Genomic DNA, 24237 nt, shown 5'->3' with positions numbered 1-24237 from the left:
TAAGGACAGCCAGAACCTTCCGTGGGGAGCAGCCAGATAGAACGGCACTTTCTGAACTAAGGCCACAAGGTCTCAGAACTTTTATTACAGAGTGTCTTCGTCTTCTACAAAAGTCCAAATAATCTAGGAGATAGTACTTTAAAACCTGAGTTCCAACTAAGTTAACAGATTAACTATGACTTTACCAGAAAAGTCTGCTGACCCCTATAGCTGCTATCCTGTTGCTGGAATAAAAGACTTCTGAAGAATACTGAAAATTCTGAATTGCTTTTACTTTCTGGCACTTCCTTCACATCCTTTTACCCTCCATATAACTGCAGACTTGCACAAGATCATCTTAAAACATTACTAAGTAATGATAAAGGCAGGTAACACTTCATACATTGTCAGCCAGGCTTACAGTACAGCCTAATGGTCACTAATTAATTTGGTTCCTACATGACTCCTCATGTCACTCCTCCCTCTTTCATAGATGTTATGGAAATAATTTCAAATTCCCTGTAGGAGATTTCCTATCTTCTCTCCCCCCTTCTCTCCATAACTCCACGATAACAAATTTTAAAGCTTGCCAAGGATCCTGCACATACCTTTATAAGCCCCTCATACAATTCCTTCTGCACTTACCACCACGGCCACACCACCTGGTTCTGTGCCCCTCTTACCAACAGCTTTCTTGCAGGCCTGCCTTTAGTACCATTCTGAAAGAGCATGCACTGTCACTACCCCTCTCCACCACTTGTATCAGCAAAGACCACTGTGTTGAAGGCATTCTGGCATGCCAGCAACAGACAGGAATAGAAATGTTTGGCAAGATGAAGAAAACTTATAGGACATGAGAATATCCCAAGCATCTCTTTCTTTTCAGTAATACTCCAGTATCTCTCTAAAGCAGCACGTTTCAGCCCATTTCAGTTTTGGCCACTCCTTTACATCTCTGAATCTCGGACATACACTGCACAGAAAAAACAACAAAACTGTACTGGGCTTGGCCAACAAATCCATCAATTCCTTTTCACACACGCAATTCACAGAATGTATATGATATGTCACATGTCATGAGTTTATATTTCACTAGATTATGAAGCATTCATAAAAATGAAGGGAACTTTAAAAATATCCTGCAAACTTCTTAACTTAATGATATTTTTTTTTGTTCTAACACAAGCAATGTTGCTTATCATCAAATGATTTAGAGAGCTGTAAACTACACTTCTTGTGTTTGTTTTTTAAAAACACTTTAACAACATTTGTGTGAAGAAGTAAGAGACTAGGCTCAAGAAGTGTGAAGGAAGAGTGTCCACATCAAGCTACAAGTTTACTGAAGGACAAGAAAAGGAGAAATCAATGAAATGCCAGATGCACAAGAATTAAATGCTTGAATTAAGATGAAAGGTTTCAGTACTTTTTATTCAACAGTGCTTTTAAATTCAGTTCTACACACATTACACTTTAATAATGATGTCAATACACAGGCAAAGACAAGTTTTAGCACGTCCTAGCCCTGTTGTAAAAACAAGGTAGGTCAAGCCAGCTGACTCCTGTCAATGATGCCGAGTAAGGCACCTGGCTCACTACTGCCTTCAGCAAGCAGCCAGAACCTGGTGACTGTAACTACAAGCCACTTGGGTCTGCAAGTTCAAAACTAAGCACATTTTATAGTAACTTGCTTGTGTGCTTGCATCTTGTATTGATCATGTCTGCACATATCATTTTATTTACAGACATTTATAAACAGGCTGTAAAAGACAGTACATGGCATTATGTTTTCTAATGTTCTAAAGTTACATAATTTTCCTCTTTAATGTGTTTGGTTTCTTTCTAATAAAAATGCTGAGTGAGCATAACCTTCATCTAGCAATTATAAAAACCCCACCCATGTGTGAAAACATCTGAACAAATACATTGCCTCGACCTTGTCTCTTTATCTATTCTGAATTAACCAGCATGACTGGAATAATACAGGAATGTTAAGTTTTTTGTAGAAAAATAACTATGAGATGTGACAGCAAATAGCAATTCTGTTTCAAGGATTCTAGCAATTAGAGATTTGGGTTTGGCTCCTCAGAAGCACTCCCTGAACCAAGCATAGTCCTTTCCTAAAATATATTCATTTCTGCACATTTTCATAAAAGTTAACAGGTTACATGAACATTTCAGTTTGCAAAATCCCCATCTTCTAAACTCTAGCATCCACCATTGATTCTCTGAATAGAAATTTACAAAAACTTGTGATGAGAACATTCATTGTTAATTAGCTACTTAACATTTAACAGAGAATCGCTCTTAGATTCTGAAAATACAAGATTCCTCTAAAACTTCTGTTTGATAAAGCATGAGGTTAGATAAAAAAAACTTTTTATCTAACAACAAGCACTAATGGCACAATCATAAGATTCCATTATAGAACTGACCCTATTCTTAACAAACAATGCACTATTTTTTTCCATCTGTAACTGCCTCAACATAACATCCTTAAGCAAACCACCAAAAAGGACGAGTAGCTTTGAGCCTAGAGAAGTTTTCTTTATTGTTCAGAACTTTTCGACAGAAGACACATTTTCATTTTTTTTAATCTTCTTCTGTGATTATTTGATTTATAGGAAGGCATCATCAGACATCAGAATAATTTAGCCTTTTTAACAACAACAGCATTTACAACTATTAAAACTCAGTAGTCAGCCTTTTTATTAAAAAAACTTCTGGTCATCTACTTTTATGTTACCCATACAAAAAGATATTATTTGATTAATCACATTAAAGATCAGAATATTAGCTCATCAGAGATTTATTTTTTTTTTTAGCATCAGATACAATAGCATTAAGTGTCAGAAAGTCATTTCTCTACACTGATATCTGTACAACCATCTTAGCCAGTACAGTGACAGTACAAACTCACATGATATTCTGCTCTTTTGACAGTTTGCCACAATGAGCTCTTCAGAATAATTAATTTTGCATAGGGGTAATTTTTAATATGCAGAATAGCTAGGAACAAAGATAAGAAGCTTTCCTCAAATTAGACCAGGATAAACTAAAGCCTAGTAAGAATAAGAGTTTAGTGTCACGATTATTACTAAATATAGACTGTAAACATAGGAATATACAAGAACAAGGCACAAAAAGCCTCAGCCATTTGCCACATTTTATATGAATAGTACAGATTATGGAAACAGAAGTGGCTGAGAGTCACAGATGTGCTACAATTATAGAATAGAGCCATAAATTATTTAGCCACTTCATACAGGATGTTTCCTCTCGTGCAAACAGTAGAAAAAGCCCCATATTCAAAGCAGTTGTAGACTATACTTGTCTGGACTGCACCTTTGAAAACTAAGATCTTAGAAATGAAATAACACACTTCTCTGCCATAGCAGTCACTCCAGTCAGAACGCACAAAAAGCTTCTAAGCATTATGCATTATTTAGACATAAACCTCCCATCTACTCTCTGTAATTCAGCCAGAAGTAACCATTCAAGACACATGATGATGTATGACTTTCCTTTTCGAATGTTATAATAAAAGAACAAAAAATCTGAGACTCCATCTGGACCCACAGACAGTATATAGGATCGAAGTCAACATGCATCTTTTCTCTAAGATAGGAGCTATGGATATTACCATAAGGAACAAGGCAGGCATCTTAGACTTAGGATCCTATTACCACTACAAATTATCTGGAATCATAAAAAGTGAGTTTGAAGGTTTTTTCAATGACATACTTACTAATCAACCCTAAACTTTCCTCACAGAGACTGAGAAGGTGGTTCCATCATTCAACACAAGAGGTGGAAAGCCCTTTTCTCAGATGATACATCTTCAGAATAAAGGAAGTTCTGCATGTCATTTTGACGGAATTACATTGTTTTGAGACGGGTGAAGTGACAGAACTACTCAGGACTTTTACAGCTGCCGAGCTGATGTTTTTGTACATTGCCTACTGCCTCTTTAAATAGCATAATCCTAGCACAACTCTCTCATTAACTTGTGAATTGGCTCATTAGGCCAGATGAACAAACAGGTTCTTACGCTGGTATTTATTTTGTTCCAGAGATGAAAAAATTGACTAGAAAATAAACCAAAATTTGTTCCGAGAAAGTCACAAAATGCCACCAGAAGACCACAAACCTCTCTTTAAAAAACTCCCAGCTCTCAACAGTTATGCTTCGGCTAAAGTTGCTTCCTGTTATACACTTTCAAATACTTCCTATGGTCTGCCCTGCATTAGTAACTTACAACAAACACTACCTGGAATATGAAGTCATTTAAGCTTGATGTTAGTTCTAAGTTACCATTTTTGAGGGTAGCAATTACAACACGAGACAACATAGTAATTTTTTTTTTTTTGTCATTTAAGTAACTATTCAGAATTCTTTCATCTAATACACTTCAATTTTAATTCATAAAATTACATACCTTGTTTATTAGATGCTCAGTGACCACTTCTCTTAGTCCAGTGTAAAGTTTTTCTCCATGTTTATGCAATACCATTGTATATGCATTCCTATACAGCTCCTCAAAACTGAGACCACTATTGTTCTTACGCTGGATCTCTTGGATTGCATTTTTCAGAAGATCCCAAATGCTGTTCACATATTTCTCATCCATAGTCATCTGTAAAAATAAAACAATACATTATTGTTTAGAATCAAGAAAGATCACTACAAAAAGCTTCCTTTAATTGTAACTCCAGAGGCAGCAATTGCTTATATCATATTTTGTTGACTGCATTATCCAAAGTTTCTCAAACTTTGTCAAAAGAAAAACAGGATTTATGAAACTAGTAGGGATTTCAAGAAATAGTTATGAAAATTGTAATTTGTAAAAGATTAATGCTTTTCCCCTTCAGAGCTGCAAATCCACAGAAACCAACTCCAGAGCTTGTGCAGGTGGGAAGGCAGGTAATCGTGGACGTGATTCCCTACTCCTTTCCTTTCCTCCTTTTCCTCTGCAGAAGAGAAGGCTCTGGGGGGACCTTATTGTGGTGTTTCAGTACTTAGGACCCTACGGAAAAGATGGGGATAAACTTTTTAGCAGGACCTGTTGCAACAGGACAAGGGGTAATGGCTTTAAACTCAGAGGGTAGATTTAAACTAGATATAAGGAAGATTATATTTTTTTAAATAAGGGTGATGAAACACAGGCACAGGTTGCCCAGAGAGATGGCAGATGCCCCGACCCTGGAAATGTTTAAGGTCAGGTTGGACAGGGCTCTGAGCAACCTGATCTAGTTGAAGATATCCCTGATGAACTTTAAAGGTCCCTTCCAACCCAAACTATTCTATGATTCCGTTCCACCACAGTGTTAACAACAATAGTCAGTTAACTTTCCTCCCATACTAACATGTTATTTGGCACCTCATAAATTGTACTGCAACACTGATCTGCTTAACCAGACGCCAAATCAACTTGTACAACAAAAGATAATAACATCTGACACAGTTAAACAAACTTAGTCATCTGCTTGAGCTAAATAGGTAGTCTCAATTTACAGCAACACAATAATGGCCAAAGTATGTGCCAACAATATCATGCCTACAATTTAAATACTTACAGGTGTTTTTTAAAAATCCAAATGTCCAAAATTAACCTATGTATTCAACATATTTCCATCACCCAAATATGGTTAAATAACTCGCTAAGGATATGCATCAAGCACAAAGCAGAGTACACATCTGCTTGATCTGTTACTCAGACACTATATAGTTCAGCAATACACCAAATAAAAACTACAGCAATAGAGAAAAATTCAGAGCGCAAGAGAAACTCTTGGAAGAAATAGTCTCAATGTAACAGCAAGCCAACTTCTGTCCTTTACTATCTAGTGTTTAGTGTGAATCAGTTTGCAGTTGCTCTTTACCATGCAAAGGTGCTTCAAAATATGATGCTTTGTAGATAAAGCAGTGTCTAGGATGACAAATAAGTGTGGCAACAAAGTATCAGATGTAAGTTGTCATTAAAGTTTGTCATTTAGCCAAGTTTCACACCACTTTTTAATTGTATTGTATTGCATTAATTGAAAATGCAATGTTTAAAGTTTAGTTTGGTCTAGTTTATACAAAAAGGAACTGATCTATCATTTCACTTGAGAAGAAAAAGGCTGAAGAGAGGAAAGAAGCCACTGTTCCCATAGTTATTGTGGAGAAAGTATCTGTAGACTCAGGGATATTTTCTATCAAAGCAGCCTTGAAAATAAGAGCTGAAAGTAGTAAAAGAGTAAAGAATAATGGTATGGTATTGTAGAGGAAGATCATTACCAGCCCTGGGGTCTACCTCCCTTTTCCCTCACCTTCCACCAAAAAAACACTACATGAATACAGGAAGGGAACAGAAGACTAGATTTGCCTTCATTTGTAATCAAACACAAAGATTAGCAGAACGTTTTTTCATTAAAAGTACATTTTAACATATATCAATATATTCAATATATCAAGACTTCTAGACATTATAAATAAAAGTGCAGCTCACAGTAAGGACAAGCCATTCACTGCCTTGGGAGGGGATAAATTACTGAACAAAATCTAAGCAGGACACATACTTCTCCATCCTCCTTGTCTTTCAGATTTTTGGTTAAATGTAATACATACATTTTAATGATAAAAGTACTCTTATCACTACTTTTTCCACTCTCCTGAAACCAGATCCACTAGTTTACTAACCTGTTTGTATACCAAAACTTAAGAGGTATGGTATTGTCAATCTAAAACCAAAGAAACACAAACTCATCCAAAAACTCTTAGCTCTCTATCTCCCGAAACCTCAAAGTAACAGCAAAACGGTGGAACGCTGTGTCCCCCTGCTTTTTGATTATTCTGCTATATATCGTACTCAAAGGTCAGTTATTTTCTTTTTAATTTGCATTTGCTACATTGGTGCCTCTTCAGGGAAATTATTTTCTAAAGCCTTCCTGAACAAGCAGTTTTACAAGTACTGATAATGAAGGCAACCATTTAGCATTACAGAGAGCAATCCAAGTAAAAGCTCTTCAGTTTTCCTTTTTTTTTTTTTAAAAAAAAAAAAAAAAAAAAGAGGTTTTGTTTTCAAACAAAGCTTAGACTCAAACCAACAATTCCCAATACCATTTTCTCCCCTGGCTAATTAAAAATCACTCAGTCAACATGACAAACTTTTTATCTCAACTGCAATTTTATCTCAACTGCACTGTATTTTTAAAAAGTACAATCTCTATGAAGTGGGCAAATCACCAGCCACTAGCCTGAAGAGGTATTGCAGCACTGCTGTTGCTGGGATGGTCAGCTGGTAAACATTTCTGTATGTTACAGATAAGCAGTACATCTAATAATTTGGATTTGTTCAAGAAAAAGCTAAGTGAACTGTTTAATTCTTCTACTTTTAATCCAAACACTATAAAAGATGATGGAATGATTACAACATTAGTCACTCCAAACTCACTAAATAGACAGGAACACAGAGATTACTGCCACTAAACACACCACGAGCTCCTCTGGAAGCATAAAAAAGATCCAGAAAAGGTAATTTTAAGGAGTACACATCTCCATGGGATAAATATACAGAAATATTTGAAACAGTGTTATGAACTTATCTTATTACCTTTTAAGACTAAGCATGAAGGACTGCTTCTCAGTTCAGTTTCCTATTCTGCTACTGACTGACTTTAGATTAATACTATGAGGTCTTGTGAGAACCATTTGCTAAAGTTCTAGGATATTAAGTTAGAAGAGCACTGTCTTCCAAAAAAAGATCTAGCAAAGCGAGCTTGTTTGCAGAACTGTTTCCTAACAAAGCAAATATTCCGAATACTTTAAACTACTCCACTATATCAGACAGTAAGTCACTGCAGTAAAGCTTTACCAAAAATTTATTATTTCCTCTCCACTGCTGAAAAGCTGTTTAGCTTTTGAACAGAAGAGGTCTTCCTGTCTCATTATCCTCAAAGTTATGTAAGAATTGCAATGACTAAATCTACCCTTGGATTAACTCACAGGTTCATCTCTTTTCATCCCCCTTCTGTAAAACAGGCTTGCACACATTTTTTAAAAAAACAAACAGTGAATCAATAAATAAGTTTGTGGTGCTACTAGAACATTTTGGCATCCTTCAGAATTCTGTACAAAAGCATCTCTAAAAACATTGTCAGAGAACTGTGATCCTAATCCTCCAGTCTGACCCAACAGTGAAGATGTATGCAACTCTACAGACCCCTATCAACAAAGCCTGTAAGTGATCCAATTCCACAAATACAAATACAGGATCAGAGCCCAAATGTTTTTCCATGCTCATTCTCAGATTTCTTCCAATTGATGTATTTTAAAAGTGAAGGCCACAGCTGTAATACAGTTGCCTTGCAGATTTAAGCAGAAACTAGATTACTGCTTCTGCTGGTGCTTTGAAGAAAAAAAAAGAAAAACACACAAAAACTCTCCCATGTTCAGAAAAGCTTTCAGAAGCAAAATCCCACTAATTTCAGTGTTTACACTCTGATTCACCAAGATAGTAAGAAGTCAGTGTCCAAGGAGAGGAAATGCATTAATGTACTCCAGTTTATCTGAACATTACCTTTCTTGGGGAATGGGAGAGAGATCAAGTCTGTTATTGGCAGGAGAGATAGCTGTTTATAAGAAGCCTCTAGTTGGAAAACTTCCACAAACCGCTGCCCAAACGCTAATGATTCAAAGATGTAACTTGAACACAAACATCTGAACCCAAAGTGTAGAAGTACATCTTGAGGAAATTAGACTAAAATATCAGCGTACATAAAAGTGCAATCATTTCACCAAAAAAAAAATTAATATAAATCTGCAAAGGACTCAAAAGGTCCTTTATTCCACAGTACTGTCCCAGTGCAGGATCAGATACATGCAAGCCTTTTCTTTAACAATGTTTGTCTATCTTATTAAAATGTCCAAGACCAAATAAACAATCACTGTCAGCAATTTATTGCCATTATCACCTGAAAAGCACACCACCAGCAGGTAAAGCTAGTAACAGTCCTGAATATACTTCTCAGAGTCTCCCTCCTAGAAGCTCATGCTACAGACCTCACCTCTTTTGAATAACTTTATCAGTATTTCTTAAATTAAAAGGGGTAAACAGCTAAACCCCAGTAGTTTTGGTATTAGCGTGTAACTTCATACAAAACATTATCATCTCCCTTCTAGTCACATAGTTCAAAGGGAAGTGCAACATCCTGTCCCTGGGGAGGAACAGCCCCATGCATTAACATGTGCTGGGGCCAACTGGCTGGAAAGTGGCTTGGCAGAAAGAACCCAGGGCTCTTGGTGGACAGAAAAATCGACCACAAGCCAATGGGCTCTTGAGGCAAAGAAGGTTAACAGTATCCTGGGTGCATTGGAGGAGAGTTGTCGGCAGGTTGAGGGCTCTCCTCAGCACTGGTGAGACACACGTGGAATACTGTGTCCAGCTCTGGGCTCCCCAGTACAAGAGAGACATGGACATCCTGGAGACAGTCCAGCAAAGGGCCAGTAAGATAACTGCTAGGAGCACCTCTCATACGAGGAAAGGCTGAGTCAGGTCTGTTTAGCTTAGGGAAGCCTCGGAGGGATCAAATCAATGTATATAAATACCTATAGGGAGGGTGTATAGTGGCAATGGGCACACACTGAAGCACAGGAAATTCCCTCTGAACATCACGAAAACTTTTTATTTTTTTTTACCAAGCACTGGCATGGGTTGCCCAGAGAGGTTGTGGGGTCTCTGTCCTTGGAGATATTCAAAAGCCATGTGGATATGGCCCTGAGCAACTGGCTCTAGGTGACCTTGCTTAAGGTGATGCCTTTGAACCTCAACCATTCTGTGATTTGGTGACACACCTCACAGCTGTACACCGAGGAACCCACAAAACCAGGGCTCCTGAGTAAGTGTGACCTGTTAAAACTGCCAGTTCCAGTCTTCCAACTCAAATGCATTGCAGGATAACAAAGGTGAGCAACAAAATGCCTGTGGTCGTCACTGTAACCAGGTATTTGTTTCCTAGCTTACACCAAATACAGTCAGAGAATAACACTAAAACTCCCAGAATCACACAGAACATCAACCAGCTCTACTGCCAGAAATCCAGATTATTCTATCAAAATAAATGCTTTCTGGTGTAATTTCCACTCTGTTAAATTTAGTTTAGCTTTTACAACACTGGTCCCTTTGAATGCAACTTCATTCCATATTCTTGACAGTTGGTCATTTCACCTTTAACACTACAGAGCTTGCTCCTTTGACTTACACAACCACGTCTGAAGTGCTGAGAATGGTAGGGAAAGACAGTTACAGGAGTAAACTGTTAAGAAACTGCTGAATTCTTGATGGTTTACACCAGCTTACTTTTACTGGAAGTAGCTGCTTTAGTGTTCTCTCTGGTTAAGAAGCGAGGAAAACTTAATACATGTTGTACAGAATCTCAGTAGGAGTATCCACAGAGGTTTGCCAACCAGCAGAAACAGGAGGCACATGAACTAGTACTCATAAGACTGGTGACTAGACACAGCTTCTCATCGTTCTTGCAGAAAAAGTTTCTAGACAAGTTATATGAAGTTCTAACAAAGATCTCAGACCAAACAGGCCATTGTAAATTCTCAGAAGTTTTAACAGACTGTAAACACACTTGCAGGATATTTTTACTTATTAAGTTGCAAACATTACTACTCAGTTTTTCTGCTGAGTGTTTGTCACGATTCTATGCACTACAAGGTAAAACAGGTTAATTTGGAAACAATTACTGCAGAGCAACATTTCTCAAAATTTTCAAAAAATGCAGCCATCACCTGCCTCATTCCTTTCCGTTGCATCCTCTAATGACGACTAATACTTCAGTGCACGGGAGTGAGAACTGACGGAAATTACAGAATGCACGTGTTTGGGCTGTCTACCTTGAAGGAAGTGAGTGGATACAGACAATTAAGGTCAGTTAGCAGCACTGGGAGTAAACATTTGCACCTGGCAATTGCAGCTTGTTCTCACTCCCCCATTTCCTACCCCTCAGCAGACAAAATGAGCAGGGACTGACTTGCTGCCCTCTAAAACTGCCACCACAGGGGTCCTGATCCACAGTCCAAGAGGCATGGGAGGCTGTCAAAGCTAACAGTCTCCCCTTCCATTTCAAGACAGGGCATTCATCAAGATGGTATTAAATATTCTGTTACACAACAACTCAGCATTCTTAGCCTGGATCCTTCATTCTGGATGAAGCTTGGCTGAGGTTATCCAGAAAAGGGCAAGAACAGCCTCAGAACCTTAGGTTCTGCCTCAGCCTTAGGTTCTGCCTCAGAACCTAATCACTACTTGAAGTTTTATAAACCCTTCCAATACTGTTAAAATACAAGAATTTACAGTGACAGATATATATTGTCCAATGTTTGCTCCAAGAATATCTCTGAAAAATGGTATATTAAAATATGGAACTACATATTCTTCAACTACAGAGCAGATAAAATGTTCTCCTGTTAATGACAAATGGAGAGCCAATATTCACACTTCTCTGAATTTTGAAGTTTTCATCACTGGGTAGCAATACACGTATCTGGGAGAGGATACATTGGCTACATCTCATTGCCTAAGAAACAGCAGTATGTGAAGATGTGGACAACTCCATTAACACACATGCTCACAAATAAAAACAACTAATCCCTTAAAAAGACAACACCAAAAATGAAACAAAACAAAAAAAAACCCAGATACAAAGTTCTTCAATAGTGTTATCTGATTAGGCTGTCACACACCAGTAAATATGACTGGAAGATAAGAGAATGAGCATGAAGAATTGTAGGGGCACCCTCAACTACTGCTGTCCTCCTGCATCTGGGCCACTATTCCACTTTGGCCATCTGCTGAAAGGGTCACAGGGAAGTCATAGCAACGTGCTACCAAAACTGGTCCTAATAACTAGGCTTCTGCTCCTAGGTGACCTATAACAACAACTGGAGATTACGACCCAGTATTATCCACATCTCCCAGGAGTGTCAGGAAATGCCTACTACACTATTATACTCCCTCAGAGGGCGTGTGGCAGTGGGGAATCTATGCCAATAGTTTGCCTATGGCATCTGCCAGTTATCACTTGAACATTAAATACTGACATAATTTCTAATATCTGTGTTTTGTTCTTCATCCATCCCTTGACATTCAAGCCTTACCCTTGTTTGGGTGGGCATTAAGTGTCTCCAAATTCCTCCTGCAAGGAATATTCATGGCTTGCACCGTGCTCCATTCCAGGCTCAGAAGATGAGCTGGATAACCAGTGCTGACAGTAATCCCATAAAGGCCAAGAGAAAAATGAACTCTAGTCAGTAGTAGAAATGCAGGAACCGCAATATCCTACCTCTCCTTCACGGCTGTGTCAGGCTTTACTCAGCAGAAGCACGAAGAACATACAACTAAGTCAAAAAAGGGAATCCTCTTTGCCAATTAAAACACCCAAGAGCTGCAGGATTTTAGGCAAAACCCCTTCCTTCTCCACTACGTTCAAGTGGGTTCTGCAGCAATGAAAAGCTATTCTGCCAGCATGGAGTGAAGGAGGCAAGTAGATTAAAGAGTTATTGTTCCTTAAAAGACAGAGTTGTACCTCCTGTGCAGTGATTGACAGATTTGGCCTACCTCCAAGGCATTGTCTCAGAGGACTGCTGGTCTTATCACAAAATAGGTGCTGCTTTGTGATGGGGGCTTGCGGAGGAAGGGGGCTGGTTAGTTGGTTTTGGTAAGCTTTACAGCAAACCGTAATATCCTCCAAGAAAGTCCTTTTCTAGTAAACCTAAAGCCCAGGAAAAAAAGATTCACTCCTCCTCTCAAAAGGTAGCATTTGTCTGCATTATAGGTAGACCTGACAGGAGCTTCACCACACAGTAGCAATTTAACACTCTATCTGAAAAGTTTAAAACAAGTCTTTAATAGAAAATGTCATACTGCAGCAACAGTTTTGACATGTTTAGGAGACTGAACAAATTTAAAGATAGATCAGAGACTCAATTCTCTTTCATATTTTAGGAACCAATTCAGAAGAACGAGACTAATCCTGAACTGCCAACATACCTCAGTTATTCTAGATTTAAACTTTTATACAATTTCTTCATTTTCCCCAAATGCCCTTCCTCATCTACAGTCTTGCAAATCTGTGGAACACAATAACCTCAAGAAAAGGGCAAAAAATGAGAAAAACAACTCCTCCCAAACACCTGTTTCATCTGAACTGTTCCTATGAACTACGTAAATCTGAGCATCCATCAATTACTGAATAAACACAAGGCAAGAGAATGTAAAACGTTTTGTTTCATTTCTTTAAAAAAAATGCAAAACCAATGCAGACAATCTGGAGAAGCAGACAACAAAATATAAACTGAAATACAAAATTACCCAGTGCTGATTCTGTGACCATACATACCTTTCCATTTACAGACCTTCACACTTTCCCAACAGTAACTCATACTGTGTGTGTAACTACTAATGAGCAACTGTAAGAATGCATCCTATACACAAAGACTAAGGTCAGTCTTTCATAAAACAGTTTCACAGCATATCCCAACTGTAAAAGACAACATATTTAGTCAACAGTAAATAGCAGAAGAGTAGTATGTAGTACTTATTTCATTCAAAAGAAAATCCATGTGTATTCACTACTCTCTAATACCATTGAGATTCTCTGATTTGCCAATTCTTTCCATTTTTCTACAGATAAGATACAGACTCTTGCACTACACATTTTAGTCTGTGCACAGGACTTCTCTATGCTTTTCTTTCTTGTGGGTCTGTTAAGGGTAGTTAACAACTTTAACTTAACTACCCGTAACAACTATAACAGTATAACAAACTACGTTATACTGTTTAAAAAATCAACTGATGAGTTCAATTTGCAATTTATGATGTACAACTTACAAAATGCACCTTCAGTCACTCATTAATACAGATAAAACTAGAACAACTCTCATTAATACAGATAAAAGCAGAATATTACTTGTCTGAGTGCATCAGTGAAAAATGAACAAGTCATCAGCCTCATTTTTCATTCACTTACTGGTGTATATGATTCATGTAGACCAGTTTTTAAGGTTCTGTATAAAAACTCCACCGGTAAGTTAAGTAACAACACAGGATAATCAAAGTCAGCAAATACTGTATTTAAGCTCACCTATATGAGGTTTAACTTTTTTTTTTTTTTATGCTCATTTGTGTCTCTGTTTATTTTCTACAAGACCCAAACCCCTTGAAATACACATATGTTTTAGTCAGCAAGGACTGAAGGATGGTGTTTTCCAGCAGGGCTAGATACTGGGGAAAAAACAAAGGAAACAGACCAAAATTAACTTCTTTTCAACAGAAACCTTCAAAGAGACTACTAATTACACTAGGGACTTTATCCTAGAATAACATGCTTTGCCCAAAGAGGATAGCAAAATAGTATTTAATTAAAAATACAGAAATCCAAGTACCTCCTCCTCCAGCATCTGCAGACAAATATCAATGCCTTTTCAAATACCAAAAGGCATTATCTGTAAATGAGTAAACCTTCCCCCGCCACGGTGCAAGCTTCTGCCCACCTGCCATCAGGTCATAAAACTTGTTTTACAAAAGTTATCTTTTAAATATAACACTTAACTGGCTTTGTTCAAGCTTCTAGAAGAACTGAATTGGTAAGAGGCTAAACATAGGAAGTTCTAGTTCAGGAGACTGCTATAGAATGGAAGTGCTTATCCAGCCAAAATAACGACATTGCCTCTATTATTAACCAAGGTTCTTTTAAAAACATTCAATGATATTTCTACAACACTCACTACTACAGTGTCTGAAAATGGAGAAGGATTATAAAACACCTATAATGCAACTACTTATTTCCTAAGAACCCTTCAACCTAACAATAGTTAGGAAGAACCGTCTATACTTCTGAAACTTTTCTTATTAATTTGGAAACTGTTAGAGCTGAAGTCTAGATCTAAGTTTACACTTCAAAAACTCTGATCTTTGATGTTTAACTTTGCAAGTTAACAGGAGCATTTTCAGACATGAAATAAGTTTTTGACTTATTCTATTATTGATTGCTTAAGATGCAAATAACATTCACAAAAAAAAGCAGCAGCATATCAGGTCAGGATTGCTCAACTCAAAAAAAAAAAAAAATCCATTCTGAATGAAACAGATGAATAAATACAAAGCTTTGACACCAGAAGTCTGCCTACTTCCTCTCTCCGGCCCAAAAGAACGAAAATGAATATGAACACTTTGAAGACTAATGAGAATTTCAGAGTCCTCTTGACTCACTTCAGAAGTAGCAGTCCTAAAACAAGCTTCCCCAAATTAAAGTTATGGAAAAAAAAATAAAATCTGAAAGCCATGTATAACAGCAGGAATAAGTTCCTGAAAGAAATACAATAGATTTAAAGGTTTCTATCCCAAAGAGAGTTGGTGTTAAAAGAAAATATTTGAACCTAATTAGAACAGCAGAAATGGCATGAAGAGGAGCTGAATTTCTGGGAGTGAATCATCTCTCTCATCTGTCAGCAGGATCCTGAAGGTCTAGAAGGAACAGGGAGAAACAGGTAGTTCTGCACTTCAAGAGCTCAGCTGTGTGTCCGTAGCTGTGAAACAGGCTCTTGCAAAGGTGAAATGACAGACAGTGGAAACAGTGGCACAAAATTTTATAACCTACTGGTCATCCCATTACCCGTTTACAAAGAAGGGCCAGATCCTAAAAACTTCATTCCAGTCATTTAGCATTCCACTCCACAATAAAAATTCTAGAACAGCCAAGGACATGCTTTTCAAAGTCTGAGGACTGTGACTACAAGCAAACTACCACCAAGTAAGTTCGACTGCAGATGTCCCCAGAGCAGCTTACTGGGGATAACTGGCTAAGGTAGCTCATTCCTCTTCCACTAGAATTACTTCCAATTTACTGAAGAATTAAGAGCAAAAAGGGAAGCTGTTTACCTACCTGTAACCTAACAAGGTTTGCTGTCAAAGATAAAAAATTGTTGGAACTCTCAAATTTCAACGGGATTTAGGTCTCTGACTCTCTTCATCTGCTTTTAAAACCCGGCTGCGATTTTCCAGGTAACATGCAGTAGGTTGAAACTGCCATTACAGACATCAGTTCACTGTCCACAGAAGCAGCCTGTTATACCCCAGCTGCTACTCCCATCACTCCTAACTCTCAATTTCTTCTTTTTTTTTTAAACCCAAGTCAAAATGGTTTAAAACTTTGATTCACTACACGACCATAATTCTATTAGCTATAAGACCATCACCCTAACATTACAAAGTAGAAATAAATAGCATTAATTTAATAAGAGGCAAAACCATGGGGGGCTTAGCAAATCTTTTATATTAATGACTTGTATAATATTACCATTATAATGACTTTAAAGCATAACAGAGACGCTGCGTGCCTCACTCCCAGTTAAGAACTGCCAGGGGAAAGAGCAATGCTGTTCAGCACATCCGTACTTTCTGTGGAAGGCACCGAGTCTCCTCAAGGGTATCATCCCTCCAAGTGAAAAAAATCCATTAGTTCATTAACTTCCCAGCCTCGATGACCTGGATTCAAAAAGCTTCCCTGAACCACAAATGGCTCACTCCTTGCCCACTCAACTTCAATGCAAATGCCACAAGAATTATTTCTGGGTTTTTTTTTTTTTTCAATTAACCTACAAGCAGTTCAATATTTTACAATTGTTCAAAAATCAACACTATTTGAAGAGGAAATCTGTGAAATACACACCAATTTATACAGGTTGTAGACTCATTTCCTGAAGCCATTTCAAAACACAGAACACAATGAAACATTTGAGAGGGATGAAGGAAGAAAAGACGGGAGGCAGAAGGGCCTTTAGAGGCTTTTTGGAATTGATGAAAACTCCTCCTCCATAATGTCACCAGCATACCAATTCCACAACTTTCACAGTAAGTAAAAGATAAAATTTTATGGTAGACAGAAGCCAAAAGAGGATAATTTTTTTTTTTTTTTTCTTCTCAGCTTACTTCAGGGAGGGGAAGGAAGATACACTTAATAAATTACCTATACATTTACAATTCTAGTGCATGCTGACAATAGCCTTTCTCTGGGGGATTTCTGCACCATATAGTGCATACACCAGGATTGAATGCACAAATCAGCAGTGCCAGAGGAGCAAGACTAACACTGAAATGAGTGCAACAGAAAAACAATTCCAGAGATACGCATGACAGTTACATCCATGTATATAATATCAAAAAATAGGTCCATTCAAATGCTACCAACATTTTAAAAACAGAAGTAGGGTGAAAGTAAAAAGAAAAATTATTTTCAAAGATTAATCACATTAAAAAAAAAACAAAACAGACACAGCCTGTACTCAAACCACATGTAGTATAAGAAATGAATGTTATGAATTTTTGATTATATAAGCTAGTCCAACTTTATATCATTCACATCTATAATTTAAATTATTATTGTCTTCATTTATGTTTATTCTCATTAGTATTAAACCAAAAATTGGCATTTCCACAAATGCACCTCATCCATAACCATAAACAAAGCAAGTTATCTGCATATATTTTGCATACTATTATGCTTTATTTAAACTACAGCAAGACAGTTTCAGCCCTCAAATGCTAATTTTATGCACAACTAATTAAAGAATCTAGACAACTCCACAGCAAGCACCATCCCAATGATGTAAATGTTTATTACAGCTTTGTCCTCCTTGCTGTACTCAGCTATTAAATGCACTTTTCCCCTTCCCTAAAATGCGTATATTAAAAATGTTGATGTGGAAGTTCTTTTGTTAAATCATCTACCAGTATTTACTTCTGCTGATATACCAGTACACGCACCTTCACAAAAGAGCCATTAGTGATTCAAATTTCTACTGGCTTTAACTGAACTTGAGAAAAACTATCATACAATAAAAAGTATGCTAGGCCATGCTACAGTTCTGCTACAGTACTTCCTTCTCTTTGTTTCCACAAAAAACTGGCTCAGAATGAGAAATGCGAGGTCACCACTTCTCAAGAGTTGTTTTTCCACATGTATAGCTACTAGAAACCAAAGACAACATCCACTGATCATACACACAAGGTCAAGAACCTATTCTGGACTGTAACGGACTCACTGTGCATTTTATGAATGGACTCAATCAAACTATCTTCAGAAAACTTTTCCCAGTCTATCACAAAATGTTTTCACCCCATACAGAGAGATTATCAGATACTCCAGATCAGTCATGGTGATGAAAATTTAAAAGCACCTGCACTAAGACTACCTGACCTACAGATCAAAGACAAAGGCTTCACAACACAACTTTGAATTTCCGAGGAAGGTTGCCACTTAAGCCATGTACACCTACCCAGAAGAGTTTAACAAAAAGAAACATTTTGAAAAATTGTAGCAATTTCTCTAGGAAAAAACCAACTATTTTTATGTTCCTTACTATTATTGTAATTCTTCACACAGAATACCGAAAACTCTTGATCAGTTTTATAGCAACTCTCACAAAGCCCTTTTACCTACCACTACCAGGGAAAAATAGTAATTCCCTCATTCTTGTGTTGTATAGTGACAGGAATAGAGAAACCTACCAAGCCACTTGAAAAAACTCTGATTGAATTAGCCAGTTCAAAATCTTAACAGAATACTAGTGGTGTTAATTTGTACTCTTGCATAAAAATTAAGCAAGTTTTAAATACAGGAAAGATGCATGAACAGCAGCACTCTTTCCAATGGCATTCTGAGACACTTACTCAGAACTCAGACCAACTGGAATGACAACTGCTCAGAACTTAAGACCCAACTAACAAGGAAAAACAAGAAAATTTGCAACTGAACCCTGAACAGCTACAGAACTCAAGAATTCTAATGAGGTTAGGTTAGACCACAACTAAAGATAGTATGTACAGTGTGTTAAAAAAAACCCCAACAACAGAAACAAACAAAAACCCACCTACAACTACTCAAAAGTCTACCCTAGAATTAGCATTACCATCTCTTAAAAAGTCTAAATGCAATATTAGGGCATTCAGTTTGCTCATCACATTTCATTAAAAAAAAAAATATTCTGTGAAAACTGGAAGGCCTTCATAAGATTAATTGTCCACTAAATAGCAATTCTGTATTTTTCTGTAACTTACACCAAAACCACACCTTTTCCCTCTGAATGAGATAAACGCTGTTTCAGGTCTTTGGTCTGTTTTATTCTAGGCTTCAAACCCACTAAAATTTTCGTTGTGAACATTAATTTATTACTACTGTACACACAATATGGGTTACTAGTTAAGATGCTCTTATAAATATGTTTGAGAATATAAACCCATCAAAATTCACAAAGTCAACTGTGTAAAACACTAAGTTAACTAGGTGGTCTTGCAGCACCCCAGTGGGGTTACATAATTTTTATCAGAACCGAAAAAGCCTGCAGTAAACCATTCTCCAGTTCTGTTCTCATCCCATCCTCCGTGCCTCTCCATTCACTTGCCAACGCAGCACGTGTGCTCTCAGGGTTATAAGCCAAAGCAGAAATACACATATTGCTTTTACGTAATCTGAACAGTTAAAAAATTTCACTGCAGTTCAATGTACTTTCCATGGTCTATCCATGGTAAGGGGGCCAAGAAAGACACAAAATTTACATCAACTTCTTGATTTGATAGATCTACACATAATAGACTGAAGCATAAATTTAACAAACCTCATCTCAACTTCCATCTTCAATTTCCCAAGATCCAAAACAAACGACAGCAGCAGTCAGCATTCCCCAAGACAGAAGAAAAAAAAGAAAAAAAGCCTTCTGCCTACACAAAGCCTAGAACAAGCAGCTGTAAAATCTGAATAAAAAGGAGCAGTGGCAATAAAAATATGAGCCTCAATACTTTCCCATGGAAGAGTCGAGAGTCGAAACCATTGACTTCTAAGTTTACATAACTTTCTTTGAGGAAGAAGTAACATCAATTGATAAATGGGGTTGAAAGAAACGAACTGCTGTTTGCCTTTTTGCCTAAGGCCAGATGAAATGAGAATTTTCTTGGGCACAGGTATTTCAAAATGAATCAGAGAAGCCCTTATATCTATACGTATCCATATATATACATATTTGAAAGACTCATTCTATTGCAAGTGCATGTGTAGGATCTCTCTAAATGCTTTCCAAAATTCGTAATGTAACCATATAATAGTGATCCACCAGAACAGTTCTGAGAACAGGCAAAGAACTATTTTGCAGCCCTGCTCTAGAGAGGAAAGACAGCTCTGCAGGAAATGAAAATGATTAAAAGCAGTCAAAAAAAAAGCCCCAAATATAATGATCAAACCCAATAACCTACAGCACGTCATGCTGGTTTCAGAAAGATCTGTCCAACCAATTTTATGGTGACAACTGATATACTGCATTGAGAAAAGGGTGAGTTCTTGCAAAAAAGTTCGTTCAACACATCTGAATGTTACTTGTATAAATTTTGAAAATGAATTCCCCAAATCCTTTCCAAATTCTCACATACTGTTTATTTCTGTAAGAAATTTGCATTTTTTTTTTTTTTACTTTGTACAACTTTTCCATCAAAACACATTTAAAGCTACTATTTTCCACTAGCTAAACAGTCACAGCAGAACAGCTCAAATACACTTGCAGGAAACATAATTTATACATGCTAGATCTCCCTTATAGACATGACATCTCTCAAAAAGTTTTAAGTACAAATCTAGCATTCTTTGGCACTACTTTTCACAGATCAACTATATAATCTTAAAATTAGATTCCCTGCAAGCTTGTTTGAAAGCTTTTTAAGTATTCCTTTAGCCAGCAGCAATGGGCTCATTGAGAGTTAAGCAATGGGAGCCAATCTGAGACTCTGAGAGAACTTTAAACTAAACCAGGGAAGGGAAGAAAACAACCCCCAACGCTTCTCCAGAACAGGTGCAATGAATTCATGTTTTGTACAAGTATCAAACCTGCACATATTGCGTATTCAGCAAAAATATTACTGCACTCCTACAAATAAAAGAAATAAATTGCTTACAAGTTGTATCAAAATTACATCACTGAAAAATCACTTGACGTTTCAGGAATTATTTTGGGCTTTTTTGGTGTCCAACCACAACATATTCCTTTTTGTTGTAGTGTGTACGAATTTGTAACAAGAAAGTTTAAAGATGGCTTAAATAAAAACCCAACAAAACTTTCACTCAAGAGCCCTCTTAAACTATTCCATCTCTCACTTTAATGCTACTCTGAACAGCTACATATTATGAAAGTGTTAAAAGTAGCATAAGCAGTTATTGAAAGTAGCACAATGGAAGTCGTCTATGGCGCTACATAAGGTTACCTAACTGTACAAGCTTAACCTCATCAGTTTGCTCTACTGAATATACAGTAAACTTTCATTAAAAAATTATTTCCATTACTCTTTCTAGTTTTAAAAAAACGCCCAAGTCAGAAGTCTTAAAAAAGAATGCGTCCTCACCTGGACTACTTCTAATGCAAAGATTATCACTGTCTAAATCAAGCTCAACAAGAGAACACAAGAAGCTTCTTTTTATAAGTTAGTTTGTAAATTAGGAAAAGAAATGAATTATTTTCCTATTGTGAACAACAAAAGCAATAGGTTGAACGTAAAGAAAACTATTTTCCTCGACTACTTTTGATTACTCTACAACCCACTTCAGCAAAACAGTACACCCCGTACTCAAAGTCATTGCCCTTGAGGTAAGGAAAAGCACACCAGAGCACAGAGCAGGAGCTAGCAAATATTAACAGACGCTTGGGATGACAGACAATCTGCCACCAACTGCAAGAAATAATAAAGAAGGAATCTAGGATAAAACTAATTCCAAAACATTACGATCTCTAGGTACAACACTGGTGGTTTTCAAATGCTTTGGTCAATTTCTACTTAATTTCTAGCAAGGTAGAAAAAGAAAACTTCAGAGTAGCAATATTTTGCAAATTACTATTTCTCCTTTCCTTTAGCTACTGTAAAGTATAACAATAACAAAAAAACTACAGAAAGTAAAAAAAATTAAAGAGGCAGAACCTACATGGAGGGAGAGATTTACTGTAACATTGATACCTCTCCAATTTGGCTACTTCTACTTTAATATACTAGTAAATAGCTACCTCCATGCAAGCAGCAAACTAATCTAAAGGAGCTAGACCTGCTGTGGAAAGATGATCAATAAGAAGACAAATTGAAGCAGCCTACAAAGTCACCTCTGGAAGTCCTCTTCATTCAGAACTGAAGAGCAGAACCACCAAATTCGAGATAAAAGAGTGAAGATCAGTAGCTGAAGTACGAATAGTACACTTTCTAAATATAGACTCTGTCCCACACACAAATGCAACCTCATTGACATGAATAATCCCACTGCAGCCACGGGCACTATTTGCAGGACCAAAGCTATACAACCACTTGGGCTCCACACAATTTGCACTAAGATTCTGACATGAACTACAGCTATTGCGTTCTGCAGTTATGAAAGAGAAACCCCTCCAAACCCGTCCGTCACATTCGCGCTTCTTTTCTAGAAACACTTTATCAACAGGATTGTCAACAAAGTGTCTTAGAAAAGAAAATCTATTGAAGGAAACACCTGAAAAATTGCGGTCAACAGATGTAACCATACATTTAAGATCTGTAGGCCTCGACACCTATTTACTTACTGAATTATTTTAGGGAGAACATTTTTTTTTTAACTTTTAATCTTTAAGCAACTGAAAAGTAAGACAAAGACAATGCTAGCAAAAACAGTTTCAGAAGAAACAAACCTGATGACAATGTTTAACTTCACGTAACAGTATGGCTCCGTAGGAGCATTCTTCAGCCCCCAAATTAATTTCATATGCTCATTTACAGAAGTGTTGAATAAAGTAAGACACAAAGTAAAGTTTATCCCATCATTAAGTCTGCCTTTGTTGGATGACCCATATCTACATATTCATGGTTGGAATACATGAATCTGTTTATCAAATTAAGAGAGTGCTATATTTTTAGTGTAGTATGTTATAAAACACACATATTGGTTTTGTCATGGTTTATTTTTGTACATGTTTTTCTACTACTTTTTAGTAAAGCCCTAGCCATATTGCAGTAAATCTTCTTCTTTATTCCTCTAATCCAACACATCCTAACAAAATCAGCATTCTTGAAAAAGTCTGCTTAGAGAAATAAATGAAATTTGGAGGTCAAAAACCTTCCATCAGCTAAAATTCATAATTTCATAGCCTATTTTTTCATCTTGACTTTTACCACTAAATGCATCTGTCAATGATTAAAAAGGAAAAACAGTATAAATCAGATTGCTATGATTAAACCAGCTGCTGAGAATATAAATTCTCTAATTTCATCAGCTAGAGATGAACTAGCTGAACTCTAGAGCTAGAGTTCTGATGAAGCAAATATATTGATATATTCCTTGCCGGTGAAATGAGATAAACAGGTATGTCCAGTTTCTCTATAAGGGCAAGGCGCATTAGTTCTACACTACTGCCTACTGGGATCAGATGTAGCATCAAAAAGTTAACGCTAAACCTTAAAAGCCTGTGACTCAACTAAGTATCTTCTTTTTAACATATACACCGATGAACACATGCACACTTCCTGGCCATCCTCTGGCAGACTGAAGCTTTTCTATTTCTTGCGTTCCTCAACGCCATTAATAGTACTGTAGTTGTTATTCTGTTGTAAGCTTTAATTGAACCAACTGTCAAAACACAGCAAGCTTTATGGCAGTATAAATTAATAATCTGGCTCATTCCCCTCTGCAACTCAAAGGGCCGGCATGCTCGCGGCTCTGCCGAACACGCATGAAAGTTACCTATGCCTAGATGTTTATAGTAACATCTTCTGAACTGCTGGCATCGTGCCACCTAAATCTTATAATCATACGACTTAAAGCCGCTTTTACGGAGCAGAGAGTGAAATAAATTCACCGAGAGGAAACTCTGCAGAAGACATAAATAAATACCACCACCCCCTTCCGGGGTTAACTCATTTTGTTGATGGAGGCGTATCACCTTCGACTCCTTCTCTGAGGCCTTTTCCTTGAAAACAAAGAAACCAGCCCCCCCCCGCAATACACACACACACCCCCAGTGCCGTACGTGGGTTTTTTATAATTGATTTGTTTGACTGACGAGGGAGACGGGAACGGCGGGGACCAGTCCCTCCACCGCCCGCTGGCCAGAGCGCTGCTCCCCCGAGACGCGGCTCCCGCACGTCCCCATGTCCCCCCACCCCCGCCCCGAAACTCGCAGCGGGGCTGCCCGCGCCCGCCTGACAGCTCGCCCCGCACCGCT

The 24237-nt window shown here is 37.5% G+C and overlaps 1 protein-coding gene across 1 annotated transcript in view; it reads right to left on the bottom strand.

Moving 5' to 3' along the window:
- CUL3 (cullin 3) overlaps positions 1-4614 on the bottom strand; it is a 39798-nt gene extending 35184 nt beyond the window's left edge. The window contains exon 1 of the mRNA XM_014960642.1: positions 4415-4614. Coding sequence (XP_014816128.1) covers positions 4415-4612 — 198 coding nt within the window. The 5' untranslated portion in view covers positions 4613-4614. The remainder of the gene's footprint in view (positions 1-4414) is intronic.
- Between the last annotated feature and the right edge of the window lie 19623 nt (positions 4615-24237).

Source organism: Calidris pugnax, unplaced genomic scaffold (genome assembly GCF_001431845.1).
Source record: "Calidris pugnax isolate Ruff unplaced genomic scaffold, ASM143184v1 scaffold398, whole genome shotgun sequence".
Taxonomy (NCBI): domain Eukaryota; kingdom Metazoa; phylum Chordata; class Aves; order Charadriiformes; family Scolopacidae; genus Calidris; species Calidris pugnax.
This window is presented reverse-complemented; position numbering and strand designations above follow the sequence as displayed.